At 40.4% G+C, this 24,433-nt stretch overlaps 1 protein-coding gene across 4 annotated transcripts in view; it reads left to right on the top strand.

Moving 5' to 3' along the window:
* The window catches only part of thrb (thyroid hormone receptor beta), a 106,658-nt gene that overhangs the window by 66,043 nt on the left and 16,182 nt on the right, over positions 1-24,433 (top strand). For 3 of the 4 annotated variants that reach the window (XM_034600703.1, XM_034600706.1, XM_034600704.1), the window contains exons 2-4: positions 1,570-1,636; positions 16,714-16,786; positions 18,696-18,746. In XM_034600703.1, the coding sequence (XP_034456594.1) occupies positions 16,780-16,786; positions 18,696-18,746 (58 nt within the window). In that variant the 5' untranslated portion in view covers positions 1,570-1,636; positions 16,714-16,779. The remainder of the gene's footprint in view (positions 1-1,569; positions 1,637-16,713; positions 16,787-18,695; positions 18,747-24,433) is intronic. The other variant, XM_034600705.1, reaches the window with a different exon arrangement.

Genomic DNA, 24,433 nt, shown 5'->3' with positions numbered 1-24,433 from the left:
AAATCACAGCAAAGAAGAAAGAAAAAACAGCTGATGTGCCTGCATTATGACAAGTGCAATAATTGTTGTTGCCTACTGAAGTGAGTAGAGTGAGGACACAGATATGCTTACGTGCACAGTAATGCCGCAGCACATTGCCACCGGCCTTCAGGGCCAAAAAAATATCAAGCAAGTACATGTGCAAAAAACAGATAGCACTGATGGTACTTTGCATCGCAACAGTGTTTTTCTCTACCGCTGGCATGAAAATATGACGTGGTGTAGATAATCCGACTAAAACCGGCGGCTTGTTTGCAACCTCCTCACTGTCTGACTGCGTGGCTGTCATCTACCCGTTGTCCTCAGTTTGGTGTCATGATAACAACTGAAACAGTGCTCCTGATATGTAATGAACCAGACTGATCCTTCAGTGATCAATGTCAACTGTGTTTAGTTGTATTTTAACATGATGCGGCGCTTTAACCAGCCTCTGCAAATGAGAACTGAAGGGAAACAAAGAGAAACAAAGAGAAACCAACCAAGCAAATATGTAAATGGGCATCACACACAAAGAGGACTTGATCATGTCGTATTGTTATGGATAGACAGTGTTATTAAAACAATTATTCCCTTTCAGACGGAAGCGCGGCGCTACATTCCCCAGATGAGTTGCGAATGTGTGCAGGGAAACGCACGAGCACGCTTGTTTTTGTGTGTGCGCTAAAGAGGTGCAGACAGAGCATGAGGGAGGAAAAGCATTCCCATTAGAGCACCCATTAAGTCTGATTACAAGTGATTACCGTCTGTCGGAGGAGGAGATGACCAGTCCTCTCCTGCCACCGAATTAATGACATAAACAAATGCTTTCCTTTCTCCATAATCAAACAACCTCCTGGTTTTTTTTTCTCACCATGAACTTAACATGACTTCCTTTTTTTGGGCAAAACCAGACATTTTCCTGCTTTCATGTTGTTTTGTCACTGTTGTTTTATTCATGGCAATTTCCCTTTAAAAAAAAAAAACCCTCCTTTGCTTCGGGGGTTGACACATGAAAAGATATCTGGACTCATTTGAGGGGCCGCTGGTCCAAAATTTATACTGGGATTCCTCCACCCTTGCTGCAGCGTAGGAGTAAGTATTTGTGGCTGTAACCACATGTGGCAACCACCAGCGGTTAAGCGTATTTACAGGCGCGGTGGGAGTTTCTTTGTTCAGGAAAATGTTGCACATAGGTCATCTCAGCCAGATGTAGTTCTGCGACTGCATCCTGCCTCACATACCTCAGCATTAAAAGGTGCTAAAGCTGATGTCAGCACTTCAATGTGACACATGATTGTCCTTTAAAGCTCCTCTAATGACGTGAAGATATCAAAGAGGAAACGAGAAGAAAATCCTTTGCCCTTTACAATACATCCATTTCTTTGGCTACGATTTTTACATCATGGAAACTCGTTTGTATCGTTTTCTAGCCGCCCTGAGTACCTGCTGTTTCTTCTTTTTTTTGTAGCTGAACTGTGATTTTGCATCTCAAGTGCTCGTTATTTGGACCCAAGTATTTATTTATTTATATGTTTGTGTGTGTTTTTGTAGGTGTTTCTCTTGGGGAGCTGAGCGGCTCCTCAGCGCTGCCTGGAGTCAGACTTCACTACTTCCACTGGTAAGATCTTTCTTCCTGCTCAGTTCCACACAGCCAGAGATCTGCACAATGCCAACACACAGCTTCTCTTTCCACTCGACATCCCTGCTGTGATGCTCCAATCTAACATTACAGGCTTAAACATCATGTGCCACACTGGTAATCTTAATGGCAAGATATCATATCAAGAATATTCCTCCAATAAAAATTGCTAATTGCAAGGGCAACACATGTAATACAGCAATATTATGCACAAAATATTCACAAAATTATCAAGTGCATTTTCATGGGATTTTCTGGCCACTAGGAGGCAGCAGAAACAGTTTGTATAAGCATAATGCTGAGAGTCAGCATTTATAGAGCAGTGTAATGTTAAGGTTCATACTTTTAAGGTTAGTACATGAAACGGTTTACATGCTGTAAAGTTCAGAAAACAACACTTTCCTCACACTGCTTATTGCTGCAGCTCCTCTTTTCAGCCGCTGTCTGAAATGATAATACACTCATTATCTACTCAGCACTATGCCGATGGAGGAGTGGGTGAAGTGATTGAGTCCACAGAACACTTTTGGAGTTTCAGGGGTAAACAGTGTTGCAGACAAATCCAATACAATTGAAGTAAATGGTAACGAAACTTTAAAAAAATCTGAAAAAAACATTAGATGCCTTCATACTGCTCCTGTGGTGTCATAGTGTCCGTAAGCCCCGACATTTAAACTGACCTGAAACAGCGTCATTTACACCTTGTTTTTAGCCTAAATGTCCTCTGATATCCTCCCCAGAGCCGCGTTCAAACGTGGATCTTAGCGGACATCTATGCTTAAAGCATGGCGTAAATGAAGCCGTTTCAAGGCAAATTTAAATGTTGGGGCTTCCGGACACTTGGATGATACCACTGTTTTTTTACATTTCGTTACCATCATTTTTGGATGAACTACACATTTCAGGTCTCCCTCCCGATAGAGCCTAGTCTGCTCTGATTGGTCAGCTGGCCCGCTGTGTGTGGGATATGAGACCCTCCATATGGGCTTTACCTGGCTTTGGTAGGGGGCGTGGCAGAATAACAGCTTTTTAACTTTTCAGAACTTTTATATTCAAAAAAATATATATATCACACTAGAGGAAAGGGAAAACTGAAAAAGATAAATATGTCTCCTTTAAGTATTTGTCATCTGAACATGTGTAAATTAGGAACCCACGTACAGAACAGCAAGAAATTAGATTTGTCAGAGAGCTGGGAATATCAGGTTTCACTAAATCCCCCACCAACGCTACAGAAGCTGTGTATGTGGTACACGCGATGTTGGCTTGTGACATGTAAAGACAATGTTTTCCCTGAACAGTATTATTGTAATGGCATTTGATGTCCACGTCATGCTATCATATTATCACTGTATCATCTTTTGGGGCATGTTTAGCACATCATGACTCAAAATAGCAACTTTTAATATTTTTCCAAACCCACAATAATCAGCAAAGAAATGAGCAGTTTTGGAGAACCACCGCTAAGTTCCAACCTATCATTAGATTTTAAAGACAAAGGATGTTTTGTTCTCTGAGCTCCAGTGGAAGGGCTATCGAGCTGACAGTTTGAGTGTCACATGGGTGCATCAGAGCAGAGTGTTGGCTATAAAAAGCACAAAATGCAGTCTACTACCCCGATAGGCATAATGTAGCTTCACATTAAGAGCAACGCAAGTTTTGCTGCACTCAGCACAGACTGCCACCTTTACGAGCAACATTTAAACCTCCCTGTGACTGATTTAATGTCACCTCATGAAAAAAAAAAAAAAACACATACGGCTGAAGATGTTTTTGTTTGGCCGTGCCACCTTTGTCAAACTGCACAGGCTTGTGTAACCCTAAAAAAATCTACTGTCAGAGCCAGCACTGTGTACAGTACAGTGCACTCAGGAAAGTACCCAGTGGTGCTCAGAGGACAATTCGAAAATGAAAACAAAAAGCCTCCGTCTGCTCACATAAAATTGGAAAATGTGTTGCAGCCGCAGTGTAATGATGATAACTTGAGACCTGAGACATCACTGGTGGGTCTGCAGGTGACTGTTAGTGCCAGCTGTCGGGCCATTCGTCTCGCACCACGCCTGTGTTCTCAGCGCTGGTCGTTAAAGCAGTGCATGTAATATTGGTCATAATACCCACAATGTGGTATTTGCTCCGCTCTCAGTCTCCAGTGAGGATAATGGTCATACAGTGTTACAAGACCGCTGCACTGGATAGCCCCTGTGCATCATCGTGCCTTTTTGACATTGGCCTGTGTTGGGGGGGGGGTTTTCCCGGCAGCTCAAGAACTTAATGTAATATGATAAGTGCACTAGAGACTCCAAAACAAAGTCATTCAGTTGATTCTTCTATCAGCTTGAATTCTTTAATGAAAACACCATCTGTTGTCCTTTTTGTGATACCAGTTGCCATGATGCGGAGTCTGTATCACGTTGCATAGTGTGATGTAGCTTCGTAAATTAAGTATTAGAGCGCTGCGGCCCATGATGGTCTGCAGATCAAGATCGAGTCTTATCTGAATGCCACCCCAAATAAGATGCATATTGCTCGAGGCTCCGACTATTGTTTGCTGCTCGTCAGTGTTGATCCATGATGCAGCCAGACGCACGATGAGATTACCTCTGAAGACAGTAAGGAGGGCTGACATTTAAACTTAGATAAGGTCCTGATGCCCTTTGTGGAGTTTACAAAACAACTACAGCCAGGGGCACCGCTGGAAATTTTGGGCCCTATGAAAGAATATAATACTGGGACAAGTCTGCTTTGTGTTGTGTCCATTTGAAAGGAAACACGGAAGTTTCAAACAGATTGTGCTGAAGACATTCAGTGTGTTACTATACAGCCCCAGCAACACATTCGGGTCGGTTTCAATTCCGAAGCTCACCACTCAATATTCGCTTAATTCTTGCCAGATTTTCAAAGGGTCACCGAGGAGTCAATCCTGTCTCCTATCACATCCCAAATGTGTTCTACTGGGTTCACATCATAGTGACAGTGGAGGTCACTGAAGTTCTCTGAACTCACTTTCATGTTCCTGAAACCAGTTTTTTTTTAGACTCTTACTTTGTGACATGGAGCATTATCCTACTGGAAGTAGCCAATAGAAAATGGTAAACTCTGACCATAAATAGACTACTAAGAGACTCTGTGGTATTCAGACCATGGCTGATTGGTATTCACTAACCCAAAGTTTGTCAAGAAAACAATCCCCTCAGCAGCAGTATTGACTGAGGCAAGAGACAAGTGGGCTCCATGGTTTCATGCTGTTGATCACAGATTGTGACTTGATTTAAATCAACTGTCCAGTATTAGTGAGTCTGTGCCCACTTCAGCCTCAGATTCTGTTCTTGGCAGGACTTGATGTTGCAATTTTTTGTTTGTTTGTCTGTCTGTCAGCAGGATATCTCAAAAGCTGCTGAACTAATTTCCTTGAAATTTGGGCATGACCCACGGAAGAACCCATTAAATTTGGATAAATGGGGGCATCCGGGAATGTGGTTTTGACTTTCTTTCATAGGGCAGTAGTCCTGAAGGATGTATGCACTCTCTGAGTACCCTTCTAGTTCCTACTAAGATGCTTTTCTGCTCACCACAGTTGTTAAAATGTGTTATCTGAGTTACCATAGCCCATTAGTTCTCAAACTGGGGAGAGTTCCCCTTGGGGGCATAGAGCCACTCCAGTGGTATAACCAGTGAAAAATATAGAGTGACTATAAATTAATATGATTTATGTATTGGAAAACATCTAAGGTGAGTTGCTGATGCTATTGTGATGACCTTTATTCCACAAAAATTCCAGAAATCTTTTATTTGTTGTTGCTTGGGTGGTTTTGGCTGAACATTTTTCAGCCTCTGCCAGAAAATGTTTGAGAACCACTGCCGTAGCCTCTCTGTCAGCTGGAACCAGTCTGGCTACTCTCCTCTGGCCTCTCATCAACAAGGCATTTCTGTCCACAACTGCTGCTCACTGGATGTTTTTTTGTTTTTGGCATCATTCTGAGTTTAGACCGTAGGGACTCTTATCCATGAAAATCCAAGGATATCAGCATGGGTCTCATTTTGGACTCAGTAACGGCAAAAAATATGTTTGGTGCGTCATGAAACAAATGGCTTTGAAATGGATTTCATCTGACCTATTATTATACAGTGTCTTACTTCTGTTGGATGGATAATCATGGATCAGGTTTTGGAACCAGAGTTCCACATATGCTGTATATTAGTTCCATTGTGCAATGGACAGACAATGTTAAGACAGACTGGAACACTGGGATACACAAGGACATTTTTAGAGTAAAAACAGGATGGGGAACCAAGTCCCTTCGGGAGATTTTTCTTCCCATGCTTTTTCCGCAATGGACATCTGACGTGATCCTTGGTGTGAAGATTAAAGCGTAAGCCACACTGATTCTAAAAATATGCTTCATCATGTCTGTGTGGTCAGATTTGACTGAGTTAGGACTTTGGTATGATTTTTTTTTTTTTTTACACAAATTACAGCAACTGGGGGCACCAAGGTAAACTAATAGCCTGCATTGCTGTTTCTCCAGCAACTGACTATGATGGTAAGGCGGCCCACGTAAATATGTCCCTTTGACCTCACACTGATTCTCTCGCTATTCCCCTAAAAAAGATAGTGAGTAACAAAGAGTACCCTCAATTTAGACTTGGGGAGTCCTAGGGCGTTTGAACTTGTTGAACTCAGGAGTCCAAACTTCCTATAACAGGATGATGCAGCGCCCTCATTTTGCAGCTGGGACAACAGCGTTCTTGCTGACATCACCACCTCAGGCTCAGCTGTTGTGTGACAAAATAATCTAAACTTGGATGTCCACTAAAAAGCTTTTTAGGACGGGAAAAGGGAGTTTTTAGGGCTTTGAGCCAGGTTGACTGTAAAATGCAGCCGTACACCACCCTCTCCCCATTTGTTTTCATAAATTAATTTTTATTATGTGTGCTGACATTAACTGTCCAATGAAAACATGAAATATTAGATTTAAACGCCAAAGTGTATCTTCCAAACAGAATGGAACACTAGAGCCTATAATAATTCACCAAAGGCCTTACTGAGATTAGATTTACTGTCTTCAGAGGTAATAATCAAATAGGCATTTTTCTTGGTAAATCAGCCACATATTTGAAATGGGATCTTTCTAAAATATCTGAACTTAATTTAGTGACACAGTATTCTCAAATTCACCTCCATCGGTGACGTGTGAGGAAAACTATAGGTGCAGTATATGCACTGCCTCGTTTTGTGTTCCCCTTCACATTGCCACATCAAGCATTTATGAGAAAGGTGTTCACTGAGAAGCTGTTTTGAGGACGTGGGAGCATGAGCACGGTGAGGGTGAAACCTTTGATCCAGTCACTCACTTGCCCTCTCCCTCTATGTCTGACAGTTGCTGGTGTACAGGATGCTCTCTGGTGACAGCGCAGCAGCAGTCAGGAAAATGCTCTTCAGGGTTGAAAGTGGGGGAAGTTGCTTCAAAGCATATGTGTTCTTCATTAACTTTATGTCAGACTCAAAGAATGTTGACTTGTGTCACGCCTAAAGGTTCTGCCCTATTTTGATGACTTGTTGTGTCGCTGTTATTGTCCTTTCTGAGATGTGTTGCCCTTGTTCGCACTGACAAAAGGTTTTGCAGGGTAGTGCTGACATTTGATTTAAGCGTGTAACGCTTAGAGTGTTTAAACACGTTTGTAGGAAATAGTATCTGCAATACGCAAGTGGAATGCCAAGACAGCAGGAGGATTTAAGAGATCCCTGTGTTTCACCTGTGATACGCTGTCGAAAATTCTGTGCAGAAAATACAAAGACATATCAAAATGTCAGGGCTTTGTTGGATCGAGCTAGTGGAGGTTTCCTATTGGTATCATGAACTGATTAGCAAAAACCACCTAACTGCTCTTTGGGTGAGATGACAATGGTGAAAGTGCAGCATGTGTCACATTACAGGCCTATTTCCTGTTTCCTGTCTTAACCCAGGCTTGTGTTTTCACTTGTGGGTTATTTCATAATGTTGTTTTCACAATACCTATTGTGTCTCTGTGTTGTTGCATCAAATGGTTTTCTATAATCAGCTTGGAGTTCCATTTTCATTCAGGAATGTGACAAAGGGGTGTTCATGTTAATATGTGGACTTTGGCAGCAGAAATTGTAGAAGCAACAGTGACAGGTCACATGGTTTTTCATTTTATATGTGAAAGATAACAATTCAACACTGTAATGTATGAAAGCAGTTGCATAATAAAAAAAAAAATTGTATATCCTATATTCACAAATCACAATTTTACACATTGCAGTTAAGAAGGTGCAACATCCTCTGCCCTTAACCTTAAAATCATATAAACTTCAGAGAGTGTCACAGTTGTGGGATCCCGCTATCAAGAAAAAGCAGCGTCAAACATAACTAGACAGATTGAATGTTTAAAGTATATTGACAAAAGAAAATGTCTGGTCCAACCCCAAAGGTCCAAGATATATATGTGTGTGTGTGTGTGTTGGTCCAACCCCAAAGGTCCAAGATGTGTGTGTGTGTGTGTGTGTGTGTGTGTGTGTGTGTGTGTGTGTGTGTGTGTGTGTGTGTGTGTGTGTGTGTGTGTGTGTGTGTGTGTGTGTGTGTGTGTGTGATTGCGGTTTCCAGCATCAGCGTCCTGTTCATACTTCCATAGCTATCTGTGTTATTCAATACATTACAATAAAGCATTCCTCAAAGTCGCACGGCACTCCTCGCCAGGCATTGTCATGTGTGTCCTGTGTACACACTACACTAATGTACGGTACATAGTGTTCTTGCTCCTCTTGTAATGCAGGATGTGGTAGCTGTTTCCCAGTGTAGAGAAGGAAGTGCTCACACACACACACACAGTATTCACAGTGCCGCCCCGTCTCCAACCAGAGGCATAACACACACCAACTGAACAGATCGAACACATGAGATAACCTGACCTCAATGCACAGAGCCTCCTGACTGTTTGCAAATGTAAGAAACTGTCACATAAACCGGTTTATATAGTTAAAAGCAAAAGCTTTGTTTAGACTACAGTTGTGGTCATAATCTAACAGTGAGTAGTGCCAGCAACAACTCAGCAGGGGATGAAACATGATGACTTTGGCGACCCCTTGAGTCCATGTGGAAGTGTTCCACATAGTTTGTGTCAAACACAGTTCATGCCAAACCGAGTCACTAGCGTCTTCAGACCATTCCATTCCAATGACTCACTTACAGTCTTTGGCTTTTGCCTTTTCTCAAGCTTTGTCATCGCTGGCTTCCAGGCTTCCCATCTGCCCCTCAGCCAAGGGAAATCAAAGCAAAACATTGGTGCTTTGAATTAACTGTGAAAAATAAACATCTTGAAAAGTCATTTTGTCCATTTTCATTTAATGAATTCATAGTTTCCTAAAACAATAGGAGAAAATGCCAGTAAATTAGACTGTTTCTTCTGTTTCCAGGATACAGTAAGTCACCCTAATTTAGAAGTGGTGTTACTATTCCAATAAGCTGCCTGGTTTTCAGATGCATATAAACACCTCATTGGAAGCAAGTACAATTATTTTACCTCAAGCCATGGTCATGTTGGTATTTTTGTTAACTTAATTTCTGGCAGTCATTACATGAACAACCGTTTAATGCGCTGAAAGAACAACAACAAATGACTTGTAAGCCAAATAAGAGCCATTTACATTCTGGAGTACTTGCATCCTTTGTGTGGACGCCACGGATGTGTAAAGAGAGCTGGAGATGATGGCAGCACACGGCCTCGCTGCCAGTTTCCTCAGCAGCCAACTGCAGTACTTAGTTTGTTTCCACTTTTCCAAGTCCTTTAACAGTGGGCATCCGCCAGCAGAGTCAGAGTCCAAGAATGTTGACTAAATTTCAGACACACTTAAATTACAAGTACTATTGGAAATTGTAGGTTATTGAATGACTAACTAAGAAGAATGCTACTCGTGAAATTGAAGTTACACAGCTGAAGAAGAGACCTGTTCCGTTGAAGTTGTTGGAACCACAGATATTCGGTGTCACTACAGAGTGGAGGTTCTTTCCTTAATTGAAGACTTTTGGCAGAGTGCATACTCCAGCAGCAGAGAGCACACAGCCTGACAACAGAACACAGTAGAGAACATAAAGGAGGAAGCAGATTTTCATCAGGTTTATTTCAGTCAATACCAATCCTTTCCCGGATTGGCCCTGATACTGATACTTAGCTCAGGACGTCTCCAGTGGTATCCCAAAATTTACCTAACTACCATTATAAAAACATCGCATCCACAAACTGTTGAAATGATAGCTTCAACTGCAAAGAAGGCCAGTTATTATTGTATTGTATTGACAATTTTCAAATAATGTTTTTTTTCCAAGAGGCTTATTACCTCATCTTATCCAATAACATGCTGTAACACAAGGGCCAAGTGGGTCAGATCAGGGAGGGCAACAATATAACTTTTTGGATCTATTGCACTTCTGTCCGTCCTGGGAGAGGGGTCCGTCACATGTGGCTCTCTCTGAGGTTTCTACGTTTTTTCCCTGTTAATAGGGTTTGTATGGTAGTTGTTCTTTACTCTTGATGAGGGTGAAGGACAGAGGAAGTTGGTCCTTGTTAAGCCTTATGACACCAATTGTGATTTGTGTATATGGGCTATACATATAAAGTTTGATTGATTGATTGATTGATTATGGGTTGGGCATGATGTTTCCATCAGCTGAAGGGGTCTGGATTTCTGTGTCCAGTTTTTATAATGCACCTATGGTTTATTCAAAACAAAGAAAGGCAAAACAAGTCCACCAAATTACACAACAATTTGTCATTTGCCCTCCACAGCAACTGCTATCTGCTGCTGTCATTAACATCATTACATCTATAAGTATCGCTATTATTTTCCTGATAACACCGGTCTGACAGAGCTTAAATATGACGGTGACACTGTTCCTGGTCTCTCCCATCCACCTCTCTCTCTCTCTTCTCTCCCCTCTTTTCTCTCCTCTCACCCAAACCAGTCTTGGCCGAAGGCGGAGTCTTGTTCTGCAAGAAGCTTCTTCCTGTTAAAAGGGAGTTTTTTTCTCTCCACAGTTGCCAATTGCTTGCTCATTGTGGAAACTGTTTGGTTGTAAGGTCTCAACCTTACTATGTAAAGTGCCTTGAGATAATATATGTTGCGACTAATGTTCCGCTAAATTTCAATGATGTGTATACAAATATTGAACTATTAGTAAACCATTGCATGTTTAGGGTTAGCCAACTGTTGAATTATTGGTTCTCTTCTAATTACCTGTTGAAATGAAAACTCTCTGTTGGTGAATTGTCCAAATGAAGGGTTACCAAAATGACTGCTATGCTACGGTTAGGGAAACATCCTTCATCTTTATTGTTACAATAATCTTTTGGTTAACGATCATGGTCATGCTTTATGAGGAACAAGCATAATGTTTCTTTTACCCATCCATGCTCTCTAACCTCCTCCCTGTACATGTTCGGATGTTTCTGGAGGGTCTGGGTGCTCAAGCAGACTATCTGTGTGTGTAATAAGCAATTTGCACACACTTGCTTATTTTGGTAATGCTCACTTAAAACAACAGTGAAATACTGCACTATTGTCTTCAGACCAGGTGCTTGTTGGTCGATCACTTTCAGCTGCCTCAAGATAGTATAGTGCCAACAATGTGACTACATCTTATTTTAAGTGTTTCAGAACATTGGCACAAGATTTGCTATACAAAGAAAGTGGGTACTGGATGAGAAATTAACAACTGCTTCTGTTTGAAACCAACAAATTCCCTTGGTGTCACACTTGGTGCAGCTTTGTTTAAGACAGGGTCCTCTAGGCATGTCTATGTGGTGAAGCAATGCCAGTATGAAGGCTGGGGTATGCTAGCTCATGCACAAACATGCCCACACACAAACACCTCTACATAAACACCATGAGACACGATTTTCACAGTCACAGAGCCTGCAGATTAAAATGTTCAGCGCTTTCTCATCTTGGAAAAATGTGGCTTCCTTCAGGTCAGTAAAGGAAATAGAAATCAATATGTGCACACAGTGAAACCAGAGGTATAATGAGAGATACACCATAACTCTGCCTGTGTTCTTTAAGAACCTCAAGCAAGACCAGTTGCCTTCGTATGTGGCATGGAAATGTCTGATGGATGGATGATTAAGAATCTTCACAGACAGATCTCCAGTGTTAATCAGCACAAACCATATATTCTAAAGTCCAAATCAACTGCAGTTGGCACCAAACGGTACAGTTTGCATTTAAAAAGAATATACAAGCTGCTATATCACAGAGTCGGGAGTCAAACAACCCCAGCTGTCCAGCAAAATCCAACCTGGTTCTCTCTATTTTTAATGCATGAAAACATCAGATGGAGCAAGCAGGAAAGTAAAAAAAAGGCCAAAGCTCAATGAGAATGGAAACGATGGACTGGGACAACCCTGCTCTCCACCACTGCAGCTAATTTATGCCTGCGGTGGAAGTCCATTATTGTCACTTGTTGTTTATTTGGGACACTAATGTGCAATTAGAGAGCCACAAAAAGCACTCAGCTGTAAGATTGTTTTTCCCCCTCCAAAATAAATTGCCATCTGTGGACCTCCTGCTTGATGGAATCAGGTTGTCCTAATTCAAATCATATTTTAGTCCAGATAATGTATTTCTTCAGAGGCCAAACATCAACTTTACATTCAGAAAATAGTAAAGAAGTTTGTATGAAACGGTGTGTCAGGCCTCCCGGGTTCTCTTTAGAGTCACTGCGAGGTGAGATGCACTTCAGATGACTGGAGGAAACTCTCCTGGTTGAAAACATCAATGATTCAAACCTTTGTTTATCAAAATGTAAGAAAGAAGTCTTTCACTCCCACTCAGCTCCCTATGACATATTCTATCACCTTGGTTAAATATCACTTGTTTACACTGCTAATGGCAGGTAGAAGCTTAAAGTTATGTTTTCTAGAAACCTGATAAAACATTCAGGTCACTTGTAGTGTTAATTTGAATTTGGCAACAATCAAGCATTGTGAATTTGCTACCGCTGTTTATATATAAAAATTATAATAAAATAATAATAATAACAATAGTAGCTTGAAGAGACCCAAGGAAGCTTTACATATATATGTCTGTATATCTGTATCTTACTAAAATATGTATGTATGGACTATTCCAAACCTCAGATTTACATCCAGATAACCCATTATCCATTCGCCACGTTTGAAGTAGTCATGTGCCATTTACATAGGAACGGGATTAGTTTGAAAAGGACAGGACAAGGGACTGGTTGTGTAGCACATGACCTACTATTATCTCTCTGTGCATGAATTATACATCCAGCTTTACCATGTTTCACATTCATTTCAATCATTAACCTTTAAAAGTGTTTAGTTGCCATACTATAACATTAACCTTACTGTAATTAAAATGTACAGATACTCTAGCAAACAAAAGCTTTTAAATTGTTGTCAATAAATGTAATTATATTCCATATATCTATGTTGTTATCTTGCAAGTCTGTTGTGCCAACTGAAGGGGGAAAAGTCAGGGTTTCTCAAAAGTGAATAATAATGGAAACCATTGTCAACAACACAAACCATAACTCATCTAGGAGTCTACTGGGGCTGTCAAATAGAAATGGGAATTAACAGTGGTAAAATAACACTGGGAACTAAAGGACCCTCCCATGTGGTGTATGAGTGTAGTTACTGTCTAGAATGATCAAATCTTGTTTTTTTACCAACTTGAAACTGAATCTAGATTACAGCTTTGAGAACCCAATAATTAGGGATAGACACTTGAACATCAGGTGTAACTGGAGCCAACGGTTTTCCTCCAGTGAATGGACTCCCCCCGCTCTCTATGATATAGAAATCCGATAGGAGGTTATTAATAAAAATGTTCCCACGTGGAGTTTCACTCTGCTGAGTATCTGTTGTATCTCATTATCTCAGGGCCCAACCGTGACCTACAATCATTTCTCGTTTCCGTCTGTGTGTACATCACAGCGCATACATTGTCTCTTTTCCATTTTTCTTCCCCTTCCATCCGTCTTCACATTTGTTCTCGCCAGTGTATTGTCGGGCTTCTATCGGTCTGTGTCCTCGTTAGAGCTGCAGAAACCTGTTGTACGGATGAACCAGCTTTCAGGATTTCACCAGCTGGATATGTCTGGATATTAAATGCTCTCTAGGGTAAAAAGCAGTAAACCACAGCACAGTTTCCCATAATGCTTTTCAAGCCAGCTGTTGTTCCAGTGCAAAGGAATTATGAAACCTCTAACACTTTTGTGTTTTCTTTTTTTTTTCTCTGTATACTGACGGAAACTGTCGGTAGGCAGAGTTAGAAAATGGACATGTAAGTGTTTGGCTACTTTTATTGTTGATATATTGGTTTTAATCTTTTTTCTTCTCAATATTACATTTGACAGGAAAAGTCTCATTGAGCTGAGGACGCATGTTGTATAGGATGAAATTACCATAAAGGGTAAATGCAGCTTGTTTAACATCTTCCAAGTTAACTGCATAGTGTCTTTGGATTGACGAAGAGGAACGATTCATGTCTGTAGACCTTGTTAACTACCACTCAAGGGTTTACATGTTGTTAAAAAATATATTCAAAGAGACATAAAAGAGCTTAAATTGCGTCTTTGATAAATCATCCCAATCCAACAGAATTCTAACTTAAATAAATGACAGCTTTCCTTTTAATTTATTTATTTAATTCTGAAAGGCTTCTTGTGCCCATTGTAACGAGCTTCAACATGATGAAACAGGCCAACCGTCAGATTCCATAACGGCATCTGCAGCATTCAAAGAAAAGCCTTGGAGCTAAAAAGATTTTCAGTTTCTTAAATTATGTTACTTCGCCTGTAAGCCCTGTCTAAATAAATTAATATTTTAGAATGAGATTTTTTTTTTTTTTTTTTAAGGAATACTAGGAAATATGTGTGTTGTTTGCAGTCTCGAGAACAGTGGTGTCAGTCTTATTCCTAAACATCCAGTGAAGAGATAGCTCTTTGACTAGCCCCATCTGTGACCTCAGCACCCCATACATTGCCCCATACAGTACATAACTTCATATGTAACTGTGGTGAGTGATTCAGATATGTTACTCCGTCCGTCAGGGTCAAACTGTCTCACAAAGACCGTCTTTTTGTCCTTGAATGGCAAATTGTTTGCTAGGGGCAAGTTGAAATCTGTCCTGTTCTATATTCCTCGCTGAAATGTACTGTATGGTTAATCTGTGGAAGAACTGGATTTGGGAACACTTTTTGAATCACTCTGAGCAGACAGTATAGATCTGTGTATAGATCATGAAGACGCCTCCTATAATTAAAAAGCAAAAAATGGAATGTACATTCTTCTCCCCTGGTTTGGATGAGATTGCCGTGTCTCTTACTTTTATAAGAACTGAAACCTGGTGAGTAAGACCACAAGCTAGCTACTCAAATGGAATCAAAATATGTAAATGAGGGAGTTTTGAAGTTGTTTGAAGGGTGAGGCAGGTTCCTCTGGTTTCATTAGTTATGCTTCACTAAACTAACAGTTGCTGGTCCACTGTCAATTGTTCACACAAGTTCAGATTTAAAGTTTGTAGGATTTAGGAGGATCGATTATAATTATGTTTTATAATTATTACATTAGCTTAGAATGTGTTCTTTGTGTCTTAATCTGGAGTCCGCCATGTTGCACTGCCATTTTTCTTGAACAGGCAAGCTAAACACAGGGTCTTTTTTTACCTGACCATTTCCTTACCTTAAGGCCACCTTAGATCCCCCCACACTCTGGGAAAGGAAAGGCTGAGGCAAGTGCTATTCAGTTGGAGGCAAGCTGTAAATTCCACTGATGCCACTAAATCCTACACACTGAACCTGTAACAATATCAATGGTTAGTCAACCATGTCATGCTCAGTAGGTTTAACAGTGTTTTCATTTCATTCACAAAGTGTTGGTAAAATCCACAGACCTGTGTTCATATCTGGAGCAGAAACTTTTCCCTTTTCACACTCAAGGTCACAAACGATCCTGAATAAAATAAACGCGGCCCTCAAACAGTGTTCCAGGCTGAAGTCTGTAGGGCATGTATCCAAACGCTGCAGGTCGATTCAAAGAAGCAACAGCACAGATAAGAGAGTAATTTGAACCTGGGTCTTGATTAGTGCACAGTGAGACGTTGTGTTGCTCTGCCCCATCTTCCTCGAGCTTCTCTTGATGGGGGGGGGGGGGGGGGGGGGGGGGGTCTCGAGGACAGGCGTTCAAGGACGTTTAGCTTCCTGGTTTCTCAGCTTACCACAGCCAGTTATAGTACAGGCAGATGCACAGTGTGACTTTGTGGAGACAAACCAAACGCTGCTGCTGTGTCATATACAGTAACAGTCTGACAGAGGAGATGCTGCAGTGGGAGACTGTGAGCGCCATCCTGGTAAATGGACTGTGTATCTGCTGCTGTAGCCTTTATTTATGATTAGTCATTCTGCTGACTGGTGCACTGGCTGCAGTGTTGCTTCAGGACAAACATGTGTACAAGGCAGTGCATCCAGTATTGAGTGTGTGTGTGTGTGTACAGCAGACCACGTTTGACTTTTAAATCTCCCACTGCGTGGTTAAACACCACATACTGCTGTGAATAGAGCAGTTGTTGCCCACATGTGCAGCTCTTGTTCCTTTATCAGTGCACTCTGTAGTAAACAGTGTCAAGTTTCACCTGACACTTTACTTTCCTCCCTCTGTTGTGAGGTCGCGTGGTTTTACATTTGACCACTAGATGTCCCCCTACACAGAGACAATCCTCTCACCTGAACAGCCTGTGTGCAACACTCCCTCTGATAGACTGATAGACTCACAGCTATGTATCTGAACGTCCCCTGAAATGCAGACAATGTTACATCAAGATAAAACAGATGCTGATTGAATCCAATTAGTGTCACTTGTTCTTCTTCCCACATTATTTGAGTTGTTTCACTAAATATCTCAGCAGGGTTGGCCCAGATGTGAGCACAAATACCTGACTCTCACTACCTGGTGCTGTTATAGATTCAGAACAAGAACAGACTGAGTGCTTGATGATTTATTCTGTGTGTTTTCAGCTTGGTATGTACCCAGATGTCTGAGGAGGCTCTGAGGATGACGTATTGGCCTTGAACCCCACCAGTATGTCAGGTAAGTCTCACTCGCATTTATACCTCTAAGGTTTATTCCAGATCTGATTTATAGAGAGAAAATAATAATAACTCCATTGTGGAGCTGATAATAGTGGCATTAAGCGGATATTCAAACTCTCAAATGGTAAAAAACAACAAACCCTCCATGTTTCCCCTGGATCATAATAAACTGCATTAGGATCAACCTCTAATACTTAAACTCTACACTGATACTCAGATAATCACATCTCCACAATAAAACAGAGACATAACCTCAGTCTTATTTTAATTATTTGTCCAAACAAAAGCAGGGAACTTATCACTATTACTTTTGAATAAAGTAAATGTTGTTAACTACTTATGCTTTCTACACATGATCAGTGGCAGAATGACATGGTTTAGTTCCATGAAAACTGAAGAACCTGAATGTGTTGATGATGGCAACAAGAACACTGTACAACACAACCTCAAAACTAAGCCACAATCTTGGCTTGAAGACTATAGAGTTGGTAAAGTGGGAGGAGATGCTGGTTAGAGAACTGTTGGCCCCACTCTGTACAGCAATCCACAATGTATCTTTACACCAATACCCACAAACCTTGGCTGCCATCTTGAGAAAAAAGTGGAAAATTCAAAGAGCTTTGTCAGTTGTTGAACAAAAAACTTGAGAAATTTTGAATTCATCAAGAAATTACAATAAAATTGAACTGAAATCCAATCAACTAACGATCATATCTAATTATGTTTATTTATATATAGATTATAGAGTTTTATTTCAGCGTAATCTTATATATCTAAGATATATTGTTTAGTTTGATGTTTTATTTTAGGGTTAGGGTTAACTTTTAAAAGAAAAAAGATATTTCCTAACCCAGTTGTTAATCTTTTGTATAGATTACTGTAGTGGTAGAGTTTTGTGTCCATTGAAGCCTCTTACTAAACATGTGATGGTTCACTTATGAAACCAATGGCACTTAAAGTACAGTAACTCCTGCTGCCTCTCCACTCTATTGAATAACAACAGTCCGACCAGATTTGTTACTGGCAGACAGTACTAATCAATTATGCATCGATGATGATTTGGCCACATTATGGTGACATGAATCTTCACTACATTATGCTGAGCTCTGCTCTTGCAACATCTATACTGATGATCGTGTGCAGAATGCTTTAGAATACATACCATCATCATGGCACCTGAAAGCCACTTGTGTTCGGTAGATTTACTGGTTGAAGATGAACTGTCTTCACCACCAGGGGACCTCATTTAACGTCAGTGTGAAAACTGGCCTCTGGCAGCAGCCAAGAAAAACCTTTAAAATGTGGTGTAATAATCTAGTCTCACTTATTTTCAAACACCACAAAACAAAAATGCTTTATTTCTTATTTGCCAAATTTTCTCTTGATTTGAGAGTTTGAAATATGATAAGCCACTGTGCACCAAATAACCCGAATTTTACCCCATTACCCATTTATCACAGTCTGTGCAGTACACACAAGGAAAGTTTGGTTCAGTTAAGCCCTTTAAAAACATGGTGTACCCTCCTGGTTCATCATGGACGAGGCTTATTTATTTCAGACAGGTTGTAACAGACTATTTGAGCGACCACAGATATAGTTTACAAAGTGAATTGGCCGTCACGTGTAGATTAAGCTGGTTCTATCGACCTCGCTGACCCGGCACAAGAGACACAAGCTAACATGCATCACATGAGGATATAAATCTCTGTAAAACCATGAGACCAACAACGAGAACACTGTGAAAAAGAAATGTTTTGATGCCTCTGTGTTAGGACTGACATTTTATCAGACTTGCTGTTGAATGCATTTGATTTGATATGAAAGGCAGAGGAGTTACAGTCTGCCTCTGCCACCTGTTTCACTGAGCAAGCAGCTTTCTTTAAAAGTGCCTCTCCCATCTATTTTAGAGCCAGCAGAAAATTGCTCCCCCCGCTGGAAAGATGAGGCCATTCAAAATGGTAATATTTATCCTCCCTCTCAGCACTGCTTTTCCTCCTCTCTTGTCAGTCTGCGTGTGCTCTGCAGCACTCGTGATGAGCTGCCTCTGATTCTAACCTCCTTCAGCTTTTGCTTGACATCCTGGTGAATGCTTTCAATGACATGATTGATTCTGTTTAGATCAGGAGATGTGGATAATTAGTCATTTGGAGAAAAAATGTTTTCTCTGGGTTTTTTCATATTTTCGTGGGCTTTTTCTTATCAACAAAAATCATAATCCATCACTTAAATCATCCTCTAAGCTCATGAGGAATGTGTTAGTGAAGTCTAGTTCAAACATAATTTCTGTGCAGATATATGGTGGAGTAGCTGCAGACAGAGACATTGTATTCATTTTACAGAGAGCTATAAAGGCTGAGCTAAGATTTGGTTGTCTGGGTTGGTTAGATAACACATAAAGACACACGAATGAATGCTAAATATAATTAAATGTATTTAATCCAACAATGTTTATGTCCAATATGAATCTTAATGAATCCATAATCTCCTCTGAGTGGTAACATTTGAATGAATTAATTGCAATTAAATGCTGAGATTTATTTCTACATGTCTATTGTCAATGTGCAACAGATTAGCTCAACAAATAATGTTGCCTCTAGACATTCACACAATTCCACATATATGACGAATACAATAAAGTTTAAACTAGTAATTTGATAAAGAATTAAAACATTCTAAATATAACAAAGCAAAACTCAACTAACTGGAAATCTTTCCAAAATGATTACCTCCAGCAAGATGTTGTGTTTTCTTTGGCGCTTGTTTGTTTGTCTGGTTGTTAGTTCCCAGGATTATGAAAAAAAAACATGACAGATTTCCATGAAACTTGATGGAAGGATGTGAGTCAGGGAAGAACCCTTTACATTTTGGTGTGGATCCAGATCAGGGGGTGGATCCAGACATTGAAAACAATTCAGAGATATTGATTTTTTAAAAATCTGGTATGTTTAGGGGACTGATATTTATATGTGTGTGCAAATTGGTGCCGATCAAGAAAACTATCTGGATCTACTGAATTAAAATGTGGTTTCATTAAGGGACTGTTGGGCCTTGACAGACTCTGTAGTGTTTCCATTGACGTATGTTTGTTCGTTTGTTAATTAGCAGGGTAAACCGATTTCCATGAGTGCAAATGGCAACAGCTCAATAGCATGAGCTCCACCATGCTGTGGTGTTCAGGAACAAGGGCAACATGCTCATCAGGTTTATCTGGCATCAGACATGAACAATGTCAAGATAATGTAGCGTGAATAGAAATGTGTGTGTTGACACAGTGACACAAAGGAGCATGCAAGGTGTAACCTGTGTGAGGTGGTTGTAGCCTGGTTCTAACATGCTGTGAACATGTAATTAATCAAACTGTGGGGCGGCTTTGGCTCAGGAGGTAGAGCGGGTCGTCCACTAACCAGAAGTGTCCTTCAGCGCGTGGAGCCCCAAACTGCCCCTGACAGCTGTGTGTGTGCGTGTGATGTGCGCACATAGATGCACTGAATGAATGTGTGTGTGAATTGGTCACTGTTTTGAGAACCAGATTCATTTTTAGGTTTTCAGATGCAGTAAGTCACAGTGTTTCTTTGTCTTACATTATAGTAAATTAGGTGTTTGGGGTTTGGACACTTCCAATAATGTCATCCCAGTCTCCAGGATATTTTGATGTATATATATACACCATTCTATTTTAAAGAAAATAATTGGCTGATTAATCGATGATGACAATAATCATTAGTGACAGCCCTAATCCTGCATTCTAGTCCTGGGATAAAGGATTATACCTTCTATCAAAAAGTCTGAAGAGACTTACCTTCATTTGGCACCATTTATAACTCTAATTGTAAACATGAAGTAGATACTTTTTACTGCCCTCTCTTTCTCTATTTTCGTCACTCTTATCCACCAGTGACTTCAAGTTCCAGCAGAGCTTCTCGTAAAACTGAAGGACAGGGAGGCCAATTTCAAAAGCTAGTAGTGCATTGCCTGAGGTGCTGATCGCTTGGCCTGAGGTAATCCATCTTGCGGTTTTCTTGAGAGTATCATCCAAATAACTGCAAAGTCAACACTGCACTTTCTCGGGTCCTGAGCGATACACCTGCCATGAAATGATACCCTCCCTGCAGTAATAGTGTCTGTGTGAGGGGGTAGAACGTGCCATTGTGCGGTTGAGGTGCTTTTTTTAAAACCCTGGCGTGTCCTGATGCTTCACTGCCCTCGTACCTCCTAATCTTTTCCTTCATGTCAGGTAACATGTTTGATACTGCGAGAAAAGAAATGCTCATCCCCAAACAAACGTCCATCAACACTGCACTTCCCTGTGTGCTCAGCAATGAAGTTGATCAGATGAGTGGTCACAACTGACTATAAAAAAGGAATCTTCCTTTGACTGTATTTCCAATTACCCGGCAACCATTCATCCGATAGACTTTAAACTCTGTGTGTGTTTCTGTGAGAACTGGAGGAAGTGCGGTGTCAGTCGATTTTAGATGAGCAGTTCTAGAAAAAATTTACGGACAAAGATTTGTCTGTTTAATTTCAAACCGTGAACTGCACTTGTGAACACAACCGGCCTGATGGGCACGGTTTGTCATGATTTATGATCTCACAGTGCAATGTTCCATGTTGTCAAAGTCCTGTGTCATAACTGTGATAACGTACAGCCGTCTGTCAGTTGGATGGTTGTGTAGAGTTTATTTAGCTAATTTGATGTCCGTGTTTTCAATTCTCTGGAGAACCATTCATCCAAAAAACTTCACAGTCAAGAGAACTGGGGGACAGGCAGACAGACATTATGCCATCCATCATGGCTGGCAGCTGTTATCTACTCTCCACTGGTCACTGGTGCATTCAAGGACACTTCAGTCGGGGGCTGCTGTGAAGGGATGAGACTCGTCTCTGGACCTCTCTGATGACTGTCCGCATAAAACTTTAAAAAATATCTCAGTGCAGTTTAAAGTGAGTCTGAGATTGGCGTGATAATTACTTATACATGCTTATCTGACACTCAATAGTATGAATTCATAGCATGAATTCAGTTTGTAATAGCACGTTCTACATCTTTCCACAGAGCCTTACATTAGATTAGTAAATCAACCACATTGACTTGAAGTACCTGTTTAACGTTTTTTGCTCTTTCAACTTGCCAGTGTTTGCACTAACAGCAGTTTACTTACTAGTCTAGAAAGATTATTCAAGTTCACCAATAAACAAACATTTCTTTACTAATTGAGAGCTGTGTCCAGTAACCCCAATGTTGACTCTTGTCCTATCACTTCAATCATCAATCAATCAATCACATTCTATTTGTATAGCCCAAATTCACAAATTACAATTTGTCTCATAGGGCTTTAACAAGGTGCGACATCCTCCGTCCTTAACCCCCAACAAGAGTAAGGAAAAACTACCAAAAACACCCTATTAACTGAAGTTAGCAGTTAACTTCCCGATATCCCCAAATATGTCCTAAACCGGGCCGTCAGTCTCCTGCATGAGGCAGTGGATCTCTCTGCTGATCCTCAAGTGAGGTGAAAAAGATCTCCATCACATGATGATGTTGATCATTCTCTCTGGAAAATGACCTGGTGCAAATCTACTTGAACCTTTTCTTGAACAGGTGTTGGACCTGTCACAAATCCAAATCACTGCCGTAATGAATAGTGTTGATGCAGAATATTTGTAGGCAAGTATTTTACTTCTTTGTGTTGTTTTTTGTCACGGCCCTCCTTCATTAAGGCCTTAACACTGATCTCAGTTTTTTATTTAGTTGTTAGGTTGAACCAATTTCCATGACATTTTGTTGGAGAGGTAGGATATGAGCCAAGGAAGAACCGATTAAATTTTGAAGCAGATATGGGCAGATCCAGGATTTTCTTTTTTCCCTTTCTTTAACAATGGTGAGATATTGCATTAGCCTTGGCAGAGGTGTGTGAAAGTCCAATTCTAATTTATGCTGTTTCTATCTGGGATTTTGTACAATTACTATTTCCTTTACTTATTTTTCCATATATATTTATCCACATATTTTTCTATCATAATAATTGCTTTTTTCGCTAAGGTGTGTTTTCAACTTAGTGCCATTCTAGTTATGTCTAGCATTTTCTTCCGCCGTCCTTCTCTGACCTAAATTTGAACTCTCCGAAGGTTTTTTCTATCTGTGTTCCGGTTTTGTCAGTGTGTTGTGGTGTGTAAGTTTAATTGAGGTTCAGTTCTATGCGTCTCAGGAGAGATCTCATTAAATAATGTTTAGCCCCAAGAAATAGCCGTGTGATGAATCATTCGTTACATCCCTCTCTCAGCAGTAGTTCATTTACAGACTTCTTATTGGGGCCAGTGAAGGGAACAAAAGCAATTCTGATGGACTGTTTATGACAATGACTAGAAGTTTATGTCTATAGCTATTGAAAAACTTTTTAATACATGAGCAAGATTTACAGGGCATGCATTTTAAATATATTCTTTCACTCAAACTAAAGATTTGAATATTTCCTTGGATGATAAAAAATGAAGCGACAACTCAGCTCTGGTCCGACTCAAAAATAGAAAATGTTCAAAACGATATTTGAACATTTTCCGCGAGCAGAAGAGCAACCAAATGTGAATTAAGCTTGTTGTCAACTTTGATAGCAGATCCCCGGCAGGACATAGGGAACTCAAAGTAAGATGAACCTCAAACAAAATAAAAACTAGGTTAAGTGGCTACAGCAGAAACAAAAACATAATATCCAGGATCTGTATATGCAAAGTATGAAGAGTCCAAAAGGACGAATAAGGGGGCTGTCATGAATTGACCATTTCAGTAGTCGCAAGAGTTTACAGAATAAACATACAGTACAATTGAGTAACATCATTTGAGTGGTTAGCTGGGAGGAGATTTTCGTGATGCTGCTGTGAGAGTGTTTCATTTTGACTTGTTGAACCACCTGATTTGATCTTCCGTGATGTTTAATCCAAAATCCATCAGACACACAACCATGATCATGGTTTTCTTCTGTCCTCTGTCTTTCTTCTGCGGCATAATTCATTCCATATTCTACACCCTGTACTGATTCCTTATATGCTCACGTTTAAAGCCCATTAGTAAGAATTCATATTTTTGTTGCATTTTCTTTTTAATGTTTAATGTCAATATGACAAAGGTTTTCACATGAGGACCTTTTAATTTGAGTGCTGAGCAGTCAAGGGCCTGGAGCTGCACTTGAACCTTGCATCACTTAATCATGACCGCCTAAATCCCACTTGGCGGGTCAGGCAGTCCTTGTATCTGATGCACGAATATTTCACAGTATGGATTGCCTTAGCATACAGAATATGAACAAAGGCCGTAATAGGAGTCAAGAGATAATTTACTGCACACTGTACATAATATGATTTGAATGACAATTTTGGGGCTGTGGATAATATATCTAAAATAGATTCCTTCCTTCTAAAGTTCAGGATAATCCTCTCAAACTCTAACCTTTACCAATTGGAGCCTTCTGCTGTTCCCCTTGAGCTTACCATGCACTTTAAGGGGAAAGGTTCCAACTAATGTGCCCTCCTCAGGTAACCCAGTGTAGCCGGGGACATCTGACTCAGGGCATCATGTCAGTTAAGGGAAACGAGATCCCTCACATCCAGAAATTGTTCATGACCGGCTTTGAACCCCAAGGCCTAAAGT

This window comes from Hippoglossus hippoglossus, chromosome 11, assembly GCF_009819705.1.
Source record: "Hippoglossus hippoglossus isolate fHipHip1 chromosome 11, fHipHip1.pri, whole genome shotgun sequence".
NCBI lineage: Eukaryota > Metazoa > Chordata > Actinopteri > Pleuronectiformes > Pleuronectidae > Hippoglossus > Hippoglossus hippoglossus.
Note: the sequence above shows the minus strand (reverse complement) of the source record. Positions and strands in the feature narration are given on the sequence as shown.